General features: G+C 47.8%; 1 protein-coding gene across 4 annotated transcripts in view; it reads left to right on the top strand.

Moving 5' to 3' along the window:
- Positions 1–18,147, top strand: part of RALY (RALY heterogeneous nuclear ribonucleoprotein) — a 51,018-nt gene that overhangs the window by 31,617 nt on the left and 1,254 nt on the right. For 2 of the 4 annotated variants that reach the window (XM_014550712.1, XM_014550711.1), the window contains exons 2-8: positions 11,408–11,672; positions 12,662–12,734; positions 12,920–12,967; positions 15,293–15,459; positions 16,166–16,279; positions 16,490–16,662; positions 17,876–17,924. In XM_014550712.1, the coding sequence (XP_014406198.1) occupies positions 11,417–11,672; positions 12,662–12,734; positions 12,920–12,967; positions 15,293–15,459; positions 16,166–16,279; positions 16,490–16,662; positions 17,876–17,920 (876 nt within the window). In that variant the 5' untranslated portion in view covers positions 11,408–11,416 and the 3' untranslated portion in view covers positions 17,921–17,924. Of the gene's footprint in view, positions 1–11,407; positions 11,673–12,661; positions 12,735–12,919; positions 12,968–15,292; positions 15,460–15,543; positions 15,588–16,165; positions 16,280–16,489; positions 16,663–17,875; positions 17,925–18,147 lie in introns of those variants that run through there. The other 2 variants (XM_014550713.1, XM_014550710.1) reach the window with 2 other exon arrangements.

Raw genomic sequence — 18,147 nt, 5'->3', positions numbered from 1 at the left:
GAGAAGCACTGGCTTATTTAGTGTGACAAAGTGAAAAAGAGCTTCAGTCTTCTTGTCTGTAAAATGAGATTAATAATACCTCAAATTATTATTTTTGGAATTACTTGATTGTAAATGAAATTTTGGGGCATGTAATATTTGCCTGCCACTGTGCATTTATTGTACATGTATTATCGTATTTAATCCTCACCACAACTCTGAAATAAATTTTCTTATCATCCCAATTTTTCTGAGACTTGGGAAAAAAACTTAGGTTAAGGGACTTGCCAGAAGTTAAGTCTATAGTAAATGTGTAGGTGGAATTTGAATGGGAATTGGCACTCTTAACTGTATTGTACCATGTTCTGCATAAAAAGCCTGGCACATAGGAGGGCTCCCTGTCATTCCACTTTCTCAACTTTACTAGAGGTCTGGAGACCTGCTTTCTCATTTCATCACTGACCCTAACTGATTTTGTGACCTTGGGCAAGTCACTTCTTTATACCATAACTAGAGGCCTGGTGCATGAATTCGTGCACCAGTGGGGTCCCTCAGCCTGGCCTGCAGGATTGGGCCAAAACCGGCTCTCCAACATTCCCTAAGGGATCCCGGATTTCGAGAGGGCGCAGGCCAGGCGGAGGGACCCCACCGGTGCCTGATGGCGGGGAGGGACGTGGGAGGTTGGCCAGCCAGGGAAGGACTGTGGGAGGGTTCCAGGTCTTGCTGGCCCATCTCACTCAGTCTTGATCGGCTGGACCCCAGCAGCAAGCTAACCTACCGGTCGGAGCGTCTGCCCCCTGGTGGTCAGTGCACATCATAGCGAGCGGTGAGCGGCCTTAGCACATCATTAGCATATTACGCTTTGATTGGTTAAATGGACAACCGGACACTTAGCATATTAGGCTTTTATTTATAGGATTATCTCATCTATCTTTAGTAGTGGGACTATGTTTTATTCATCTTTGGTTCCCCAGCATTTAGCTGAATAGGGCTTGATATATAATGGATATTGAGTACTGATATAATTGATTACACTAGATCCGTGGTCGGCAAACTCCGGCTCACGAGCCACATGCGGCTCTTTGGCCCCTTGAGTGTGGCTCTTCCACAAAATACCACGTGCGGGCGCGTGTACAGTGCGATTGAAACTTCGTGGCCCATGTGCAGAAGTCGGTTTTCGGCCTGGGCGAGTCTATTTTGAAGAAGTACTGTTGATATTTGGCTCTGTTGACTAATGAGTTTGCCGACCTCTGCACTAGATGATCTCTAAGGGTTCTTTCGGTCTCTACTTTCTCTGAACATCCTAGGTGCTTTATCCTCTTCCCTCCCCCCTGAGCATCATGTTTCCACCTACTCCACCTAGCAGCATGATCTTATTTTCTCATGTCTGTTTGTCCTAGCCAGTCTTGATTGTGGGTACTTTGAGATAGCCCACATAGTGCCCATGGTTTTACTCGTTTGTGAAATGTGTCTAAACTCACCAAGGATAATAAAGTACGGAGTGGAAGGGGCTGGCTCACAAAGTCAGAAACATGCTCTTACTCCCTTCTTACCCAGTGGGGCCTGAGCCTAGGGCAGCTCTGCTGGCAGCCCTGCCAGGCCTGAGTAATGGCTGCAGCCTGGAGCAGGGTTTTCCATGAGCTCCATCGGGGTCTCCGTAATTGGAACATGGCACCTTCCGACTTGTAATAGATGGCAGAACGAGAGGGGCATTTGTCACTGCCCGACTTCCCTGCGGGAAAGAGGCTCATAAGTCACAGCTGACAAACCCTTTGATGACTTTTAAACTTCATTTACAGAAAAGAATAGCTATAATCAACCAACAGCAAGCAGTGACTAATCTTGCCACATTATCACAGTGAGGAGCCAGCCCTTAAAGCATGGGAAACGGGGGGGGGGGGCATCCCCCAGGCTTACAGCAAATACTTATTGGCTCTTGGAGTTGAAAGTATGCTCTTAGCAAGGCCCCATGAGTTTATACCGAAAAGGATCAGAAAGTGTTAGAAGCTGATCTCCTGGAAGGTACAAGGTCTGCTTAGCATGAAGCCACTCTGGGCCAAGGTTAAGGGCACCAGCTCTGGTTTCTTATGGCTGGTCCCAGCGCTGGCATTGCATGGCTTACGTAGAACTAAGCTCCAACCCTGTTTCCTCATGTGAACGGGGCATTATACATACCTTCACCTCATAGCAGAAGACTTAGTGCAGTTCCTGGCACATAAGTAAATGTTGGTAATGATCATCACAATCACACATTTAATCCTGGAAGGGTCCTTTGTGGTCACATGTTTCAGAACCCAAGGTCATGTTGCAAATCAGCAGCAAAGCCAGGACTAGTCTTCCTGTTGGAGGGGGAGGGGTCAGTGGGAGCAATTTTGTGAAGTGGGAAGTGCACAGGCTTTAGAGCTAGACAAGCTTGGGGCTCTTTTATCCTAATCATGCCACTTATTGTGACTGGGCAAATTATTTAAGCTCTCTCTCTCTGAGCCTCAGTTTCTTCATCTGTAGAATGAAGATCATACTACTTATTTCTCATTAGGTTGTGATCAGAATTATATAAAATTAGAGGCCCAGTGCCTGAAATCGTGCACGGGTGGAGTCTCTAGGCCTGGCTGGCAATCGGGGCCAATCGGGGCCAGGCCGATCAGGGCTGAGCTGGAGAGGAGGCGACGGTCGCTGGGCCAGGCGCAGAAGGAATGGACACTGGATGCCGACATTGCCATCGTCAGCGCCCAGCCACCGCGCGGTTCCCCACCTTCTTCCCTTGCCATCACACTGCCACTGCAGCAGGCGGGCAGCAGGCCGATCAGGGCCTGCCAGCTGGGGGGAGGGATGGGGCACGGGAGGTTGGCTGCCAGCCCTGAAGAGGGAACCAGCCCTCCGTCCCCCTGGGAAAGGGGCCGCATCCGCCGCCACCCAATCCTGGTTCCCTGTCCCAGTCCGGGGGCCAGCCCTGATTGGGCGATCAGGGCCTGCCTCCCGGGGGGAAGAACCACAGGAGGTTGGCCGGCTGGGGGGTAGGGACTGCGGGAGGTTGGCCAGCTGGGGGAGGTTGGCTGTGGGAGTGCACTGACCACCAGGGGACAGCTCCTGCATTGAGCATCTGCCCCCTGGTGGTCAATGTGCATCATAGCGGTTGGTTATTCGGTCACTTAGGCTTTTATATATATAGATTATGCCTGAAAAGCTTCCAACACAGTGCCTGAGATAAAGAAGTTGTGTGTTTAGAAGCATCGAACAGACTGCAACCTATGAGGGAAGGCGGGGGGCTGAGGGGGCAAGAGATCAACCAAAGGACTTGTATGCATGCATATGAGCATAACCAATGGACACAGACAGTAGGGGGGTGAGGGCTTGTGCTGAGGGGTAGGGGTGGCCAGGGAGAGGTCAATGGGAAAAAGGAGACTCATGTAATACTTTAAACAATAAAGAATTAAAATTTTAAAAAAAGAAGTGTTTTTCCTTTTTGTTCTTCCTCAAGACAAGAATTAGTATGCAGCTGTCAAAGGAAGAGGAGACAGCACTAAAGAAATGCCCTTATTTCAATAAACCAAGAGAAAGGGCAGAATAGAAGGAGCAAAGAGGAGAAAGGAGCATGTTTTATATTTTGTTCCTCCTGCCAGGTATGCCTTTCCCCATGTCACCACTCAGTGGGAATTCACCTTAAACATGTTCTCTTTTTGTAAAGCCTTCTATAATGCTCTTACTCCTTCTCTGATATCCCTGGCTGTTTTGCATTGGGTTGCTTCTGGTCAGTGGACTCCAGCCCAGGTGACACGTGCTTTGTGGCTGTGGTAAGTGTTCCCTGCTGGGCTGGGAGCTCTTTGAGATCAGGTAGCAGACCAATAGCTGGATGAATGAATGAACAGTGCATTTGTTAATTAACACCTGGCCCATAGTTGGCCCAATGAGTATTTTGATATCTGTAATTATGATTGAATGAGTAGGTAGGTGTTTAGATAAATTCTTTGGCAAAAATTTAACAAAAGAGGTTGGCCCTAGCCGGTTTGGTTCAGTGGATAGAACATCGGCTTGTGACTGAAGGTTTCTGGATTCAATTCTGGTCAAGGGCACATGCCCAGGTTTCGGGCTCATCCCCAGTAGGGGGCGTGCAGGAGGCAGTCAATCAATGAGTCTCTCTCATCATTGATGTTTCTATCTCCCTCTCCCTTTCTCTCTGAATTCAATTAAAAAATATATTTAAAAAGTAAGTAAATAAAAAGAGGTTGCCAATAATTTGTGGGTCCCTAACTCTAACTCAGTTTTGGGATTGTAGGGCCAAAGTTGCACCTATTCATTCCTTGTTACTTCTCTCCCTCTATAAGAGCTGCTTGTAAGCCTCAACCTAAGGCCACAGTTAGGGGTAGAGTTAGGGTGCAAGGTGCAGGGAAGGTAGGGTATAGATACCCAGAGCACATTATGGGGAGAGATGACTGAGGCCCCAGTTCTGCCTTCTCCTATTTTGGGGTCTTCTTTCTGGGCCTATGGTATGCTGACACCAATGTTACATAATATAGGACTAAAGAACTCATGGTATAGCTGAGGGTGAGTCCATAGCTCAGCAAGGCCTAGAACTCCTCCCAGCCAGTGTTCTTTCCTCTCCCAGTCTCATACATGCCTGATTTGACAGGAATGGGGAGGAGGACACCTTTATGAAGTTTCTAATTTTGGCTCAAAATACTAGGACAGGGGAAAAGCATGCATAGACCTCCTACCCCTGACTCCCTTAATAGGTGAAGTGTGGAGCATTGTGAGACGATATGATAAAGAAAATTAGGGCTGGAATATGGAGGATTTCTGTTTTCAAAGGGCATAGGGCATTTTAGTTTCTTACATAACTACCTACTGGTCCCAGCCATTATACTGGGCACTTTACACACTTTATCTTTAATCCTTACCCTAATCCTGGAGGTTGACATAATTTCCATTTTGTAGTTGAGGCGCTCAGTGAGGTTAAGGGACCTGTTCAAGGTTGCATCTCATAAGTAGTAGGACTGGGATTGGAACTCAGTCCTGTCTGACTTCAAAGCCTGTGCTCTTTCTGCCATTTCCTGTGCATTTTTCCTTTGCTATTGAGAAATGGTCAAGCCCTAACCGGTTTGGCTCGGTGGATAGAGCATTGGCCTGCAGACTGAAGGGTCCCAGGTTCGATTCCGGTCAGGGGCATGTACCTTGGTTGCGGGCACATCCCCAGTAGTGGGTGTGCAGGAGGCAGCTGGACGATGTTTCTCTCTCATCGATGTTTCTAACTCTCTAGCCCTCTCCCTTCCTCTCTGTAAAAAATCAATAAAATATGTTTTTTTTTTAAAGAAAGAAATTATCAAGAAACAGGTTCCTGGGGAGAGGGCTGTCTTGAAAAACAAGTGGAGGACAAGGCCCATGAGCACTGTTTTCAGCATCTTCACACTGCCAGCACCGAGGAGAAAAAGCAAGAAATGTTTTTTGAATGAATGAAGGGGAAAGGTGTTGGGTAATAATAGAAATAGTTTAAAGCCCCCGTTCTTTTATAGTATGTTATAGATGCACCATAATACTTTCACATTGATTAGCCTATTTGATTTTTATATCAGATCTGAAAGGTAATCAGGAAAAAAAATAATTTCTGTTTTCAGAATAAGGATGATAAGGCTCAGACAAATTATATGACTTGTTGCAGGTCACATAACAGTAGAGCCAGGTCCAAGCTTCCTGGACCTGTAGCCTGTATCCCTTATACTCGCACCCATCCCTGGGTCCCTCGGTTCAGAATGCTCAGGGTTCTTTCTCATGGGAATGGTCAGGAGCTGAAAGAGCACGCCTTGGAAAGTTAGTCCTGTCTGGCCAGTAATGATCTCTTTGGCAATGCTGATGAGCTGGGGCCAGGTGAGCTTAATGAGATTAATAGATGTTTTGTCATCCCTGACTTGGTAACCAGGAGCCTCTGGACCAAGGAGGCCCTGGGCACTGATCAGTGTAATTGCTTGGCTTTCTTCAGAAATAGCCTCCTCGTCTCTGATAGCTATTTTCCTATAAAGCCCAAATGTCCCCAGGGTTATTGAAGAGCAGAGGTCAAGCCACAGACTGGTGTGGCCCTCATTCCATGCTGGAATATAAGGTCAGAGATGTCCAGCAGATGGTGTTGGTGGTAAATCATTAAGGCCAAGAGCAGCAGCTCCTCTTTTGAAATGAGCATTTCAAGAAAAAGAGATCCAGTGCTGGGGAGGATGTGCCTATTTACTAGAGGTGTTCTGAGACTGTGGGATGTAGAATGTTGAACAAAAAGCCTGGATTCAAGCCCCCTGGCTACTTTCTTCACTACCTAGGTGACCTCAGGTAAGTCACTTATCTTTGCTGATCCTCGGCTTTTTTATCTATAAAATAGGTCCAACAATGTCAGGATCAAGGATATATATTGGCTTTATTTACTAAAATCCTGTGCAAGTGTGTGTGAGGCATTATAGTAGAAAATGGGAACAGGTGAGGACCAAGGAGAGGGTGTGACTGGCTCAGGTTGACACATTCTCACCGTGGGACTAAGTACCCCAAACATCTCTATGCATAGGTTTTTGGAGTTAAACAGACTGGGTCCCAGTTCTGGCTTTGCTCTGTTTATCAACTATTTTGCCTCTCTGAGCTTCCGTGTCCCTATTTAAAATACCTCCTCATTGGGCTGTTGTGAGGATTAAATAAAATGAGGTATGTAAAGTCTCTGACGCATCGTTAGCAGTGAGTAATTTGAGGCTATTCTTACTTGGGATGGGCCTCTGTGGGTCTCATTTACCTAGAGTTCAGGGGTGGAGGTACCTTTTAGGGCTTTCTACCTTTACAACGCCCTGTTACTTCATCCCATGTTTAGGTTTGGTTCTTGATTTTCAAAACATAGCTTCCATCTGAAATGTTTCAACTGGGAAAATGATTTGTTTTTGCCAAATTTCTTCTATTCTTATTAGCCTGAAGAAGCTAGCCTATCCTTTTGAGCTGTAAATTGCATTTCAAAGACTGTGTCCCTGGTGTGCTTTAATTAGCTTAAGGACCCAGTTTTCTGCAGCAGTTGTTTTTCTAGCAGGTAAAGGTATAGACACTTACTTGGGAGCCAGACCCTGGTTTTCTTAAACATAGCATATCTAGACTCCCCCCTCCCAGCTCTTCATTGTCCTGGGGGCTTGTCTCATATCAGCCCAAAAGGAAAAATGGAATATAAGGACCCTGGATTTAGAGTCAGAGGACCCATGGGTTTCTTGGTGCTACTACTCATGGCTGTGGCATTCTCTGTTCCTCAGAGTGGGGACATATAAGCTTCGTGCTCACTAAGGTCCCTGCTAATCTGACATTTCAAAAGTCTCTCCCCCTCTACTGTTTTATCTCCCCTCCTACCACCACCACCAAGAACAGTCCCTCTACTTATCTCTCCTTAGCTCATTGCTAAGCATGGGGCCTCTGGGGGCTGCAGATACCTTGCTCTCAATTACATAGCTAATCTGTGAGGCAGAGTTTAGCCCAGGGGGGAAATAGCTTATCAAGTTAAGCAACTTCTGCTGAGTAGGATGTCAATATTTTCTAGGGCTCCCACTCTAAGCTAGGGGGAAGCCTGGAAGAACCAAAAAAGAATTACATGTGAAAGATTGAGTTGGGGATGGTTGGTCTATGGAGGGTGGTGTTTGGGTCAGAGACCAGAGAAAGTGCCTGGGATCTCAGCCCTCAGTGGCCCCACTTATGGCAGGGCCATCAGCTAGCCCTTCTCACCTCACTTCTATCTCTCTAACATTTATTGAGCACTTACTGTGCCCCAGGCTTTGTCACTCCTGTCTCTAACTTTTGCAAGGCAGAGCTAGAGTATAGATGGAGACCCACGTACCATATGTCTAAATATTTGAAAGTTATAAGTAAAGCTAACAAATTTGTTTTCTTCCTAACAACCTGGAAGACCGTGTCTGGATTTAGAACTTTTGACTCTTTGGGATTCTGCACCTGACCCTAGCAGTTCGGGGAGAATTAGTCTGGGAATGCTTCCTTTCCACTTCCCACCCCTAATTCCATCCCTCCCTAGTAGGAGCTTCATGGACATGAATGTAGACACTTGAGCTTTTCTATGTCCCCATAGAGACTTTATCCCCTTGTACTTGGGGGATACCCACAGCAGTAGCACAGCCTGCCTCCAAGGAATGTGCAGGCCTTGAAAGCGGATTGGAGGCTGTGTAGACCGGAAAGTATAGAGGTTGGGTGCCTGGAGTGTGCTTCAGGTGGACATTTCTCCTTGGCTCTGCAGATTCCTCACCCAGAACGGCCACATACATATACTTCCCAAGTCTCTTCTCTACAGATCAGAAAACTGACCTTCATGTGACATTGCTTCTGGCTGTCTCTTCTTGGTATTATTCAGAATGTGCTCTAGTCTGACCTTGACCCTCATCTAGAATGGGCCCACAAATGGTAGTGTTAGTAGAACAGAGAAGATGAACCTAGTCAAAATAGTTATTAGATCTTGTAAAAAGCTTCTCAGCTTGCAAAGTCCTTTTATGTGCACTGTCTAAACCAGCCGTGGGCAAACTTTTTGACTCGAGGGCCACAATGGGTTCTTAAACTGGACCGGAGGGCCGGAACAAAAGCATGGATGGAGTGTTTGTGTGAACTAATATAAATTCAAAGTAAACATCATTACATAAAAGGGTACGGTCTTTTTTTTTTTTTTTAGTTTTTTAGTTTTATTCATTTCAAACGGGCCATAGTTTGCCCACGGCTGGTCTAAACCCTAGGTGATGAGAGAAAAGACTAGACAGGGCCAGGGCCGAAGTGAAAGGACTGTGCTTACCAGCCAAGCAGCAAGTACTGATCCCGCTATCTATCGTACCAAGAACAGTTGCACAGTGGTGTTAGAGGTCTGAGGAAACCCAGCAACTGTCTTGTCCCAACCCGATCGGTGGCAGAGCCAGCAGTCATCAACAGATCTCTGAACCATAATCCCCCCTCCTCTTTCTATCTCAGTCCACACCCCAGGCCTGGGTGGTCCCCTCCAGCCAAAGCAGGTAGCATCTTCCTGGGCCAAAACTTAATGGTTTTGAGCTGAACCAACCAGGAGAGAGTTATCTGATTACCATGGAGAAGCCCTACAAATTTCTTGTATACCCACAGACAGGCAAAGGAATTAACCTTTGAGTGACTTGTCATCCAGGTAGGAGAAAAGATGTCAGAGAGAATTATGAGGAATGGGGAATCCAAAGAAAACCACAAATATCGAGCATTTCCTCCTGCATATGGACAGTGTATTGGGTATTTTCATGGGTCTCTGTTGTGTCCCTCACTGCTCAATAAATATTGATGATTGGATGTAAAGGGAAACTGAGTAACAATCAAGAATCTGTCCCTCCCAGATCATTTCCAAGGCTGGCACCAGCCCCTTCATCAATAGCAGTGCCCTCTCAGACTTTCTTACTTAGGATGGCACACTTGACCCCACTATATCCTTGGAGCTACTGCAAGCCCATCCTAGGAGCAGGTTCTCCAGAATGCTCCGGTCCCGCCTATGGTTCCCTTGCAAACAATGCCATCTGTTGGTCAGAACATGCCAGCTTCCAGGCTAGGAGAATTGTGGAGAGAATTGTGGACTCTTACCCTGATGGGACAAAGGATACAGATTTTCCAGCGTACACTTAGCTCTTCTCTATTTTACTAAAAAGAAGCCCCCTCTGTCCAAATATATTAGGTAATTAGGTAGGAGTTTACCGTTAGCTTATGCTGGTGAGAATTTTATACATATGGCTTGGGGGTCTTTAGCACCTTTTTTTCTTTTTAGCACCTTCTGAAATAACTCTAGGATGGGGTACTGAGATAGGCATGCTCTAAAAGGGAGTTACACCAACCTATGCCAATGAGCAGAAGACTGAGCCAAGAAGTATAAATGCCAAGGCTTAACATTAGTCCTTTCCTACTGAAATTGAGCTTCCTTTTCCCTTTTACTCTGTAGCTTGTGCCCAGCTGTAACCTATCTATGGAGGGGGTAGCAGAGATATTTATACAGCCCTTTGGGGAAAAAGACATTGCCAGAGTGTAGAGAGCAAGGAGTAGGTACGGCATCATCTCTAGCAAAGAGAACTAAATTTGAATGAGTAAGTATAAAAATAGTTAACTCTTGCCCTGGCCGGCTTGGCTCAGTGGATAGAGCGTCGGCCTGCGGACTGGAGGGTCCCAGGCTGAGGGCACATGCCTGGGTTGCGGGCTTGTTCCCCGGTGGGGGGTGTGCAGGAGGCAGCCAATCGATGATTCTCTCTCATCATTGATGTTTCTGTCTCTCTCTCCTTCTCCCCTCCTCTCTGAAATCAATAAAGAAATATATTTTTTAAAAAAACTTAAAAAAATAGTTAACTCTAAAAAATTTATTTAAAAACAATTCTCAGATAAATATGCTGACTTAATTGTAGTGTTTACATGGGCTTGAGCTCTGGGACGGACTGTGATAAAGTTGAAAGAAATGGGCTTTTTAGGGACTAACTGACATGGGTTTGAATGACCATTCTTGGCAAGTTAATGAAGTTATTGAAGTCTGTTTCTGATAAAATATTAGTATTACTCACGGGGTCTTGGGTTAGGCATTCTCCAAAGGGAGTTGCACCAATGAGCAGAAGACTGAGCCCACACTGAGTGTTGAGTGAGACTTATTTTCAAAATGGCAGGTACCAGTAAGGACAGCAATAGCTAGGTCCACGTCTGGATCAGACTGAGCGATACTCATAAAATGGTATTGTTCTGGAGCAGACATTACTTGTAATTACCATGTGACCTTTTGGCCATGGTTTTACATTGAAGGAACAGAAGCTGTGGAAGGTCTCCAAATTTAGATCCTGTGTGGGGTGGTAGCCTTTGAGATGAGCATTAAAGATGGAGTTGGTTTTACATTCCAAATTGCATTTTTTAAATGTGAATACTGTGCCTGTTACTTTATGTTTTATGCATTGTTTGCAAATAGGAATTACGGTCACCTTTATAGCTTATGAATTTGCTTTGGAAAATGACTTTTAAAAAAGTTCAATATTAGGAGCATAAAACTTGGCTCTAACATTTTTGAATGTCTGAGTTTTTTTTACCATGTCATCTATTTTCTTAATAAAGAGGATAATTTAAAGTTAAAAAAAAAGATGGAGTGGGTTTAAAAGAATTAGAATCAAGCAGACTAGGGTTCAGATCCCAGCCTTGCCATTCACTAGCATTGTGACCTCTGAATGTGTGTTCTTTCCTTTGTAAAATATCCTGGTTCTGCTTGTCCGTACCAAATGAGAGAACATATGTAAAGCACCTGGCAAAAGCTCATCAGCCAATTAGATGAGCAAAAATGGGGAGCTGGATGCTGTGGGGTGGGGGGTAGAGGAAGGCATAAAAAATTCACTTAGCTACGATGTGGGCCATGGGCAGCCCTTGAGCCCAACCCGTGGACCCAGCCTCACAGTGGCTCTCTCTTCAGGTGCCCACCATGTCCTTGAAGATCCAGACAAGCAACGTAACCAACAAGAATGACCCCAAGTCCATCAACTCTCGGGTCTTCATCGGAAACCTCAACACAGCTGTGGTGAAGAAGTCAGATGTGGAGACCATCTTCTCCAAGTATGGCCGTGTGGCCGGCTGTTCTGTGCACAAGGGCTATGCCTTTGTCCAGTATGCCAACGAGCGCCATGCCCGAGCAGCTGTGCTTGGAGAGAATGGGCGGGTGCTGGCAGGGCAGACCCTGGGTAAGCTCCCAGTATTCTGAGTAGGTGCTGGCCTTCACTCTCCAGCTTCCCTTTTAATCCCTTTTATTTTACCCCTACTTCTACCCACTATCCCTGTCAGAGATGTTATAACAATAGTTGTAAATTAAGTAGTTACAAATCAATGCATTAGGCTACAGATTGCTTAGGTTAGAATGCTTTCTGGGAGCCAGGAGGAGGTGCTAGGAGCACAGTTGAAGCAAGAGGTACCCTTGGCCTTGGTGTTATATACATGTGATGTGGCCATGCTGGTGGTCTGCTGTGGAGTGTGTATTGTATGTTTGAGAAGGGATATTTGTATATGTATTCCTGAGTATGTGGTATGTGGATATAACTGAATACATGGACATATACCTTATAGTGGGTATGTATGTAGTATGTGTCAGAATATATATGAGTGTGTAAGCAGATATGCATATATTCATTTACCAAATATTTGTTGAGGTCCCATCACGTGCTAAGCACTGCTCTAGGCATAAGTATGTTTGTTAGAATTTTGTATGAATGCGCATTAGATCTTTTGTATATAGGCAGCTATGTATATGATATTGGAACCAAGTCTGAATGTACTTGAGAGAGTGTGTATATATGTATATGTATATGATATATATATATAGTGTGTGTGTGTGTGTGACCTTATTACCTGTGTATGTGAGGGTGTTATCTATATTTGTGTTTGCATGAGTGTACTTGAGAATACATATGTGTGTGATGTACATGAAGTATGTGTGAGTGATATGTTTATGAGCTTGCATGCATGTGTCTGAATGTATATGAATATGTAAAGAGGTGTTTCCATGTGTTGTGTGGGTGAGTCTAATGTGTGAGGACATGTGTTGGCTGTGTTAGGGACTCAGTCCGTGGGGACATCATATGTACACATAAACTGCTGCACACTTGCATGAGGGTGATATGTGTATGGGCACCTGCTGTCCTGCCAGCATCTGACTCTGCCTTTTCCCTTCACACAGACATCAACATGGCTGGTGAGCCCAAGCCCAACAGACCCAAGGGGTTAAAGAGAGCAGCATCTGCCATTTACAGGTGGGGCGCTCTGCCTTGTCTGTCTCTGTGCAGGTGGGATTGGTCCCTCTCCCACAGAGGGAGTGAGCACTGGTGATTACTGTGCTGAGCCTAGAATTTGGGAGGGTGTTTGGAGATGAGGGCCTGTGAAGAGTGGACTGAGTGGCTGTCCCTAAGCCCCGGCCCTCTCCCCTTTGTTTCCCCAGTGGCTACAGCTTTGACTATGATTACTACCGGGACGACTTCTACGACAGGTGAGCAGGGAAGGGGCGTGCCCAGGCATGAAACAGCCAAGCTGGAAGGGTCCTGAGAGATTGCTGGTGCAGCCCATTCAGCCATCAAAGTGGGACCTAAGCCCAGAGGTGTGGACAGGCATTTGCCCAAGGCTGCTCCACAAGTTGGTGGCAGAGCGGGGACTAGAGTTAGGTTTGCAGGTGCCCAGGCTAGAGCTCCCCCACCCCACACTGTCTCCCACTCTCTGACTGCCTGTCTTCCTCCTAAATTTGGGGTGGGGCTCAGTGGGACTGGACAGCCAAGGGACACATAAATGCAGCAAGTTGGAGTTCAAAACGGTACAGGGCCCAGTGCAGGGAGTTTGGGCTCTTATGCTTCTGCTGTTCCATCTAAGTTACCCAGCCAGCAGGAAGGGACCTCAGAGCTCAGTCTGAGCTGCTGGGCCTTATTTTTATAGCCAAGAGTTAGCGGCCCTGTTAGAGGTGTGAATTGGTCCCTGGTAGGCTGTGGCCCACCCTCCACTTCCCAGCCTACCCAGACCCCAGACTTGAGGCTGTGGCCTCCACTCCATGGCCCCATCCACATTCTTGAGTGGAAATCATGGTGGGAGCTGGCCCAAACTCCCCCCTGCTTCTCTCCCTCTATCTTTTCCTCCCTCCCTCTTGGCCTGGCTGGCTGTCCCAGGCTGCCCCAGGCTGTCCAAGAAGAATAGAACCTTTCTGAGCCTTGGTTTTCTCACCTGTGAATTGCTTCAGGAGACAGTGCAGTGTACAGTGGGGCCTTAACTTACGAGTGTCCCGACTAACGAGTTTTTCGAGATACGAGCTGTCTCTTGGCTGATTTTTTGCTTTGAGTTGAGAGCTCAAATTCGGGTTACGAGCCAGCTTCAGATACCCCACCGCTAGTTGGCGCAGCGAACGTCACAGTGAACGCCACAACATCAGCCCAGCATCACATGTCTCACTCGTTCACTTTATGATTTGACATACGAGTAATTTGAGTTACGAGCTCCATCACGGAACGAATTAAACTCGTAAGTCAAGGCCCCACTGTAGTTGAAAGTGCCCTAGCCTGGGAGTCAGACTACCTGGGTGCTAATCTCAGCTCTGCCACTGAATGGATTGTGTGACTTTGGGTAAATTCCCTCCCAGTCTGTGAAATAGGCTTGCACCAAATGATCCCTCAGGGCTCCTCCTGCTCTGGGATTCTGTGGTTCAGTGATTCTGACCAAGGCCAGAGCCGCCTCCTCCCCTTTGGGGCAGAAATGCAGTGTCCGTGACTGGATCCATTCCCAGATTCTTTCCATCTCCAGTCATCACCAACCCAGGGCAGGGGCTCCCTGAACAAAGGAGTGCCACGGCATGGGGCATTGAATTGCCCATCGATGTCAGGTTTCCTGGTTGTCATCAGGGAAGTGATCCTACAGTGTACCCCCGAGGCTGCCGTTCCCTGCAGAAAGGTGGTAGCAGCAGATGTGGTGGCAGAGACCCCTACTCAGCCTACTGAGCTGCATGACAGGAAAAAAGGCCTTCCTGGGAGGGCTGGATAATGGTGTTGGTGGGGGCCGGGGCGGCAGCAATAGTCTGGGCACCTGGGGATCTGAGGGAGTTGCCCAACCTTGACACTCTGCTGGGTCTCCCGCCCTCCATCTCTGAAGTGGATTAAGACGGAGGGAGTGACTGAGGGCGTCCAGAATGAGGAAAGGACCTCATGCTTCTCTTAGTACCCTGGCCATTCATCAGTCACACCTTCTATCATGGGTTTTTAACCACATTCTCTTGTGCTTTACCTCACAGCAGTTTTGGGGGGGCCCAGGGGCACAGAATTTGGGATAGCCATCCTCATTAGGCAGATGGGAAACTGAGGCTCAGGCAGGCTTAGGGATTGCCCTCCGGTCCCACAGCTCTCTGTTCGCAGCTGCAGGTTTGTGCTGCTTTGGCGAAATTTACAAACTCTGACCAGGGATTGAGGTGGCAGTTGATTGAGCAGAATCTAGGTCAGAAATAGAGCAGGCCTGGGTGTCAGGGTGGCTCTATCTAGGGAAGGCTCCTTTCTGGGGCTGGTCTCAGTTTACTCCTCTGTTGAATGGGGCTGTAACTATTATCACCTGCCACTTCACCTGCCTTTAAGCAGCTGGTTGGTAGGAAAAGTGAATGTAGTGAGGATCCCAGCAGCTCTTAGGGTTCTGAACACCCTTTCTGTTCACCCCAGGGCTTGTTGGGAGCAAGCAGAGGTGTTTTTTGCAGGCCAGCCCTTCACCAACCATACACATTTTAGTCTAAAGTTACAGTGACCCTTGGTGGCCACAGGCCATGCTGCAGCCTCTGGCCCATTTGCCCTCACAGGCTCTTCGACTATCGGGGCCGCCTTTCACCGGTGCCTGTGCCCAGGGCTGTCCCTGTGAAGCGACCCCGGGTCACAGTCCCTTTGGTCCGACGTGTCAAAACCACCATTCCAGTCAAGCTCTTTGCCCGCTCCACAGCCATCACCACCAGCTCAGTCAAAATTAAGTGTAAGTGACTTATTTTCTTCCTAAATAACTTTTTTTTGTCATTAGCAAAATAATAGAATTACATTTTTTTACATTGGAAAATAGATAAAAGAACAAATCTCCCACAGTTCTGCAGCTCTAACAACCAAGTGAGTATTTCCATGTATTTCTTAGAGAAAAAGGCTGACGTTTCAGGCGGAGGGGCTTGGGTTGGGCACAGAGTCCAGTGCTGTGACATGGAGCCCAGTGAGGAGATGGGGTCATCTTTCCTCTAGTAAGGACAGGACAGGTCTACACAGGCCCACTACTCACATTTCACTCTCGTGTGCAAACGCTGTGGTCAGGCACCCAGGAAATCTGATTGTAAAACACCCACATTTACACACCTCGAAAGGCAGAAACCACTCTGTATCACCAGCAAAGACACATGCTTGTTCAGGAACACCTTCTTCCTATCCAGCCCCAGTCCCTTTCAGAATTGAGAGGTTGGGTGGGGGGAAAGATACAGGTTCAGAAGGACAGTCTGGTCACTCGAAGAATGGCTTTCAGAAAGTCAAGGGAAGCCACAGGCAGCTTCAGCCTTTTCCCTGGCCAGAGAAAGAGCTGCGGACAAGGACAGTTCCTGCCATTGGCCTGTCTTTCTAATTGACAGAATGGGGCTAGGGTCTTGTGTTAGTATCGAGCTCCCAGTCCCCAGGTGACAGCCCTGTACTCCCTCCACTCCCAGTAAAGAGCAGTGAGCTGCAGGCCATCAAGACAGAGCTGACACAGATCAAGTCCAACATTGACGCCCTGCTGGGCCGCTTGGAACAGATTGCTGAGGAGCAGAAGGCCAACCCAGGTCAGCTTCCAAGGGTCCTTGCCCTGGTTTGAGTGTCCAGGGGCCCAAGGCAAAGGGTGGGGGGAGGACAGTGCATGGTACAGAGAGGGACTATGGCCTCTAATCCCACCTGGACCCACTGTGTTGAGGCCTCGCTTCTGCTGAAGTGTTGCCCAGGAAGCTGTCCCAGGCTGAGTTTTATTCCCCTTTTCACCACCCTTTTCCCTCAAGATGGCAAGAAGAAAGGCGACAGCGGCAGCGGCAGCGGCAATAGTGGTGGCAGCAGCCGGCCACTGGCCCCGCAAGAGGACACAACTTCTGAGGCAGGCACACCCCAGGGAGAAGCACAGGTTCGAGATGACGGCGATGAAGAGGGGCTGCTGACACACAGCGAGGAAGAGCTGGTGAGGGCATGGTTGGAAGGGCTGAGACTGGGCTATTCATACTCGTAGTCGCCGCAGGGGAAGGGGAACCTCTGAGCTGGTTCCTTTTTCCAGGGGCTCCAGTCCCGTGAGGAAAGTGGGGAATGAGCAGCAAGTAGTTGCCTATGTCAGCCACCAGTCAGAAGTCCCACAGAGGTCTGAGGCAGACCTCTCTTGAGCCCAGGGCCCATTCGAGACCCGGTTTTCCACATGGGGACAGAAGAGTCAGGAGCTCAGGGAGCACAGACGGTGTGCAGAGTTGCAGGGGGCAGGACTGGGGTTTCCTGGGGAAGCCACAGGGAAGTAGGTATCCATTCTACCTGATGATTTTCTAAAAGCCATTGTTGCCTGAGCATGAAATAATAGGCCGTCTAATGAGGGATCAAGGGAGTTCCCCATCTGTGATGGTGGAAGCCACTTGGCAAGGAGCTTACATGAAGTGGAAGGCAAACCAGATTCTGAGCCAGTAAGGTCTTTGTTGTGTGCTTACTACTTGTTTACCTAAGGAACGCTCAGTTGAGCACCAGGCCCATTGGTCCACACTTTCTAACTTCATTTAACCTTAATAATAGCCCTGCATTGTGCAAAGTATTACTCTTCCCACATCTTACCCTGTGAGGAAACTGAGGCTCAGAGGAGTCGAGTAGCTTGCTCAGGGCCTTATAGCTAATAAGGGTCAAGCCAGGATTGGAGCCCAGACTTCTTCACTAGGTCTGGAACTTTCTCTTTTCATCCCTGCTGGGCTCTGATGTGAGGACAGATGGGCTTAAGAGGTCCTTCTCATGTCCAGCTCATTTCTTCTTCTTTGTACCTAGTCTGGTACTCCAGCTTACTCTTTTGGGCATAGTACTAGTAGTCTTCATAAAGGCTGTGACAAAGGCTTAGGTGTCCCAAAGATGGGGGGCTCACCAGTATTGTAGGCTATTAGCCTGCTCCAATCTGAGAAGGTCTTTCTATGCAGAAACGTGCCCCCTGTCACACATAGAACTTCCTTGACTGGTCCCTTCTCTCTCCTGAGGGGCCCTCAGTCGACCCTGATGCGATCCCAAATCAGCCTTGTTCAGACTGGTTCCATAGTCATTTCCTTTGGCTGTCCCTCTCTGAGTGTGGCCTCTAGATGTGCTCTGGGCCTCAGGGCAGGACTCAGAGTTTGCAGTGAGTGATATGTGGTCTCTTGTTGCCTCCTCCCTATCAGGAGCACAGCCAGGACACAGATGCAGAGGAAGGGGCCTTGCAGTAAGCAGGTACGGCGGTCCTGGTGGGCAAGGGGTGAAGTGAAGTGGAGGGCATGCCATGAGGCCGACTTGGCAGGGTAGTGCTGTGTCCAGCAATGAAGGCCCCTCTATCCCCAGCCATCTCACTACCCCTCTTTGTGGTGGGGATCTCTGAGAATCCTCTTTTCTGGAGGAAGACACAAACTATTACCATCTAGTGTGAGCAGGAACATAGGCTGAAGACTTGGGGGGG

The sequence above is a fragment of the Myotis brandtii genome, unplaced genomic scaffold (genome assembly GCF_000412655.1).
Source record: "Myotis brandtii unplaced genomic scaffold, ASM41265v1 scaffold61, whole genome shotgun sequence".
Lineage (NCBI taxonomy): Eukaryota > Metazoa > Chordata > Mammalia > Chiroptera > Vespertilionidae > Myotis > Myotis brandtii.
This window is presented reverse-complemented; position numbering and strand designations above follow the sequence as displayed.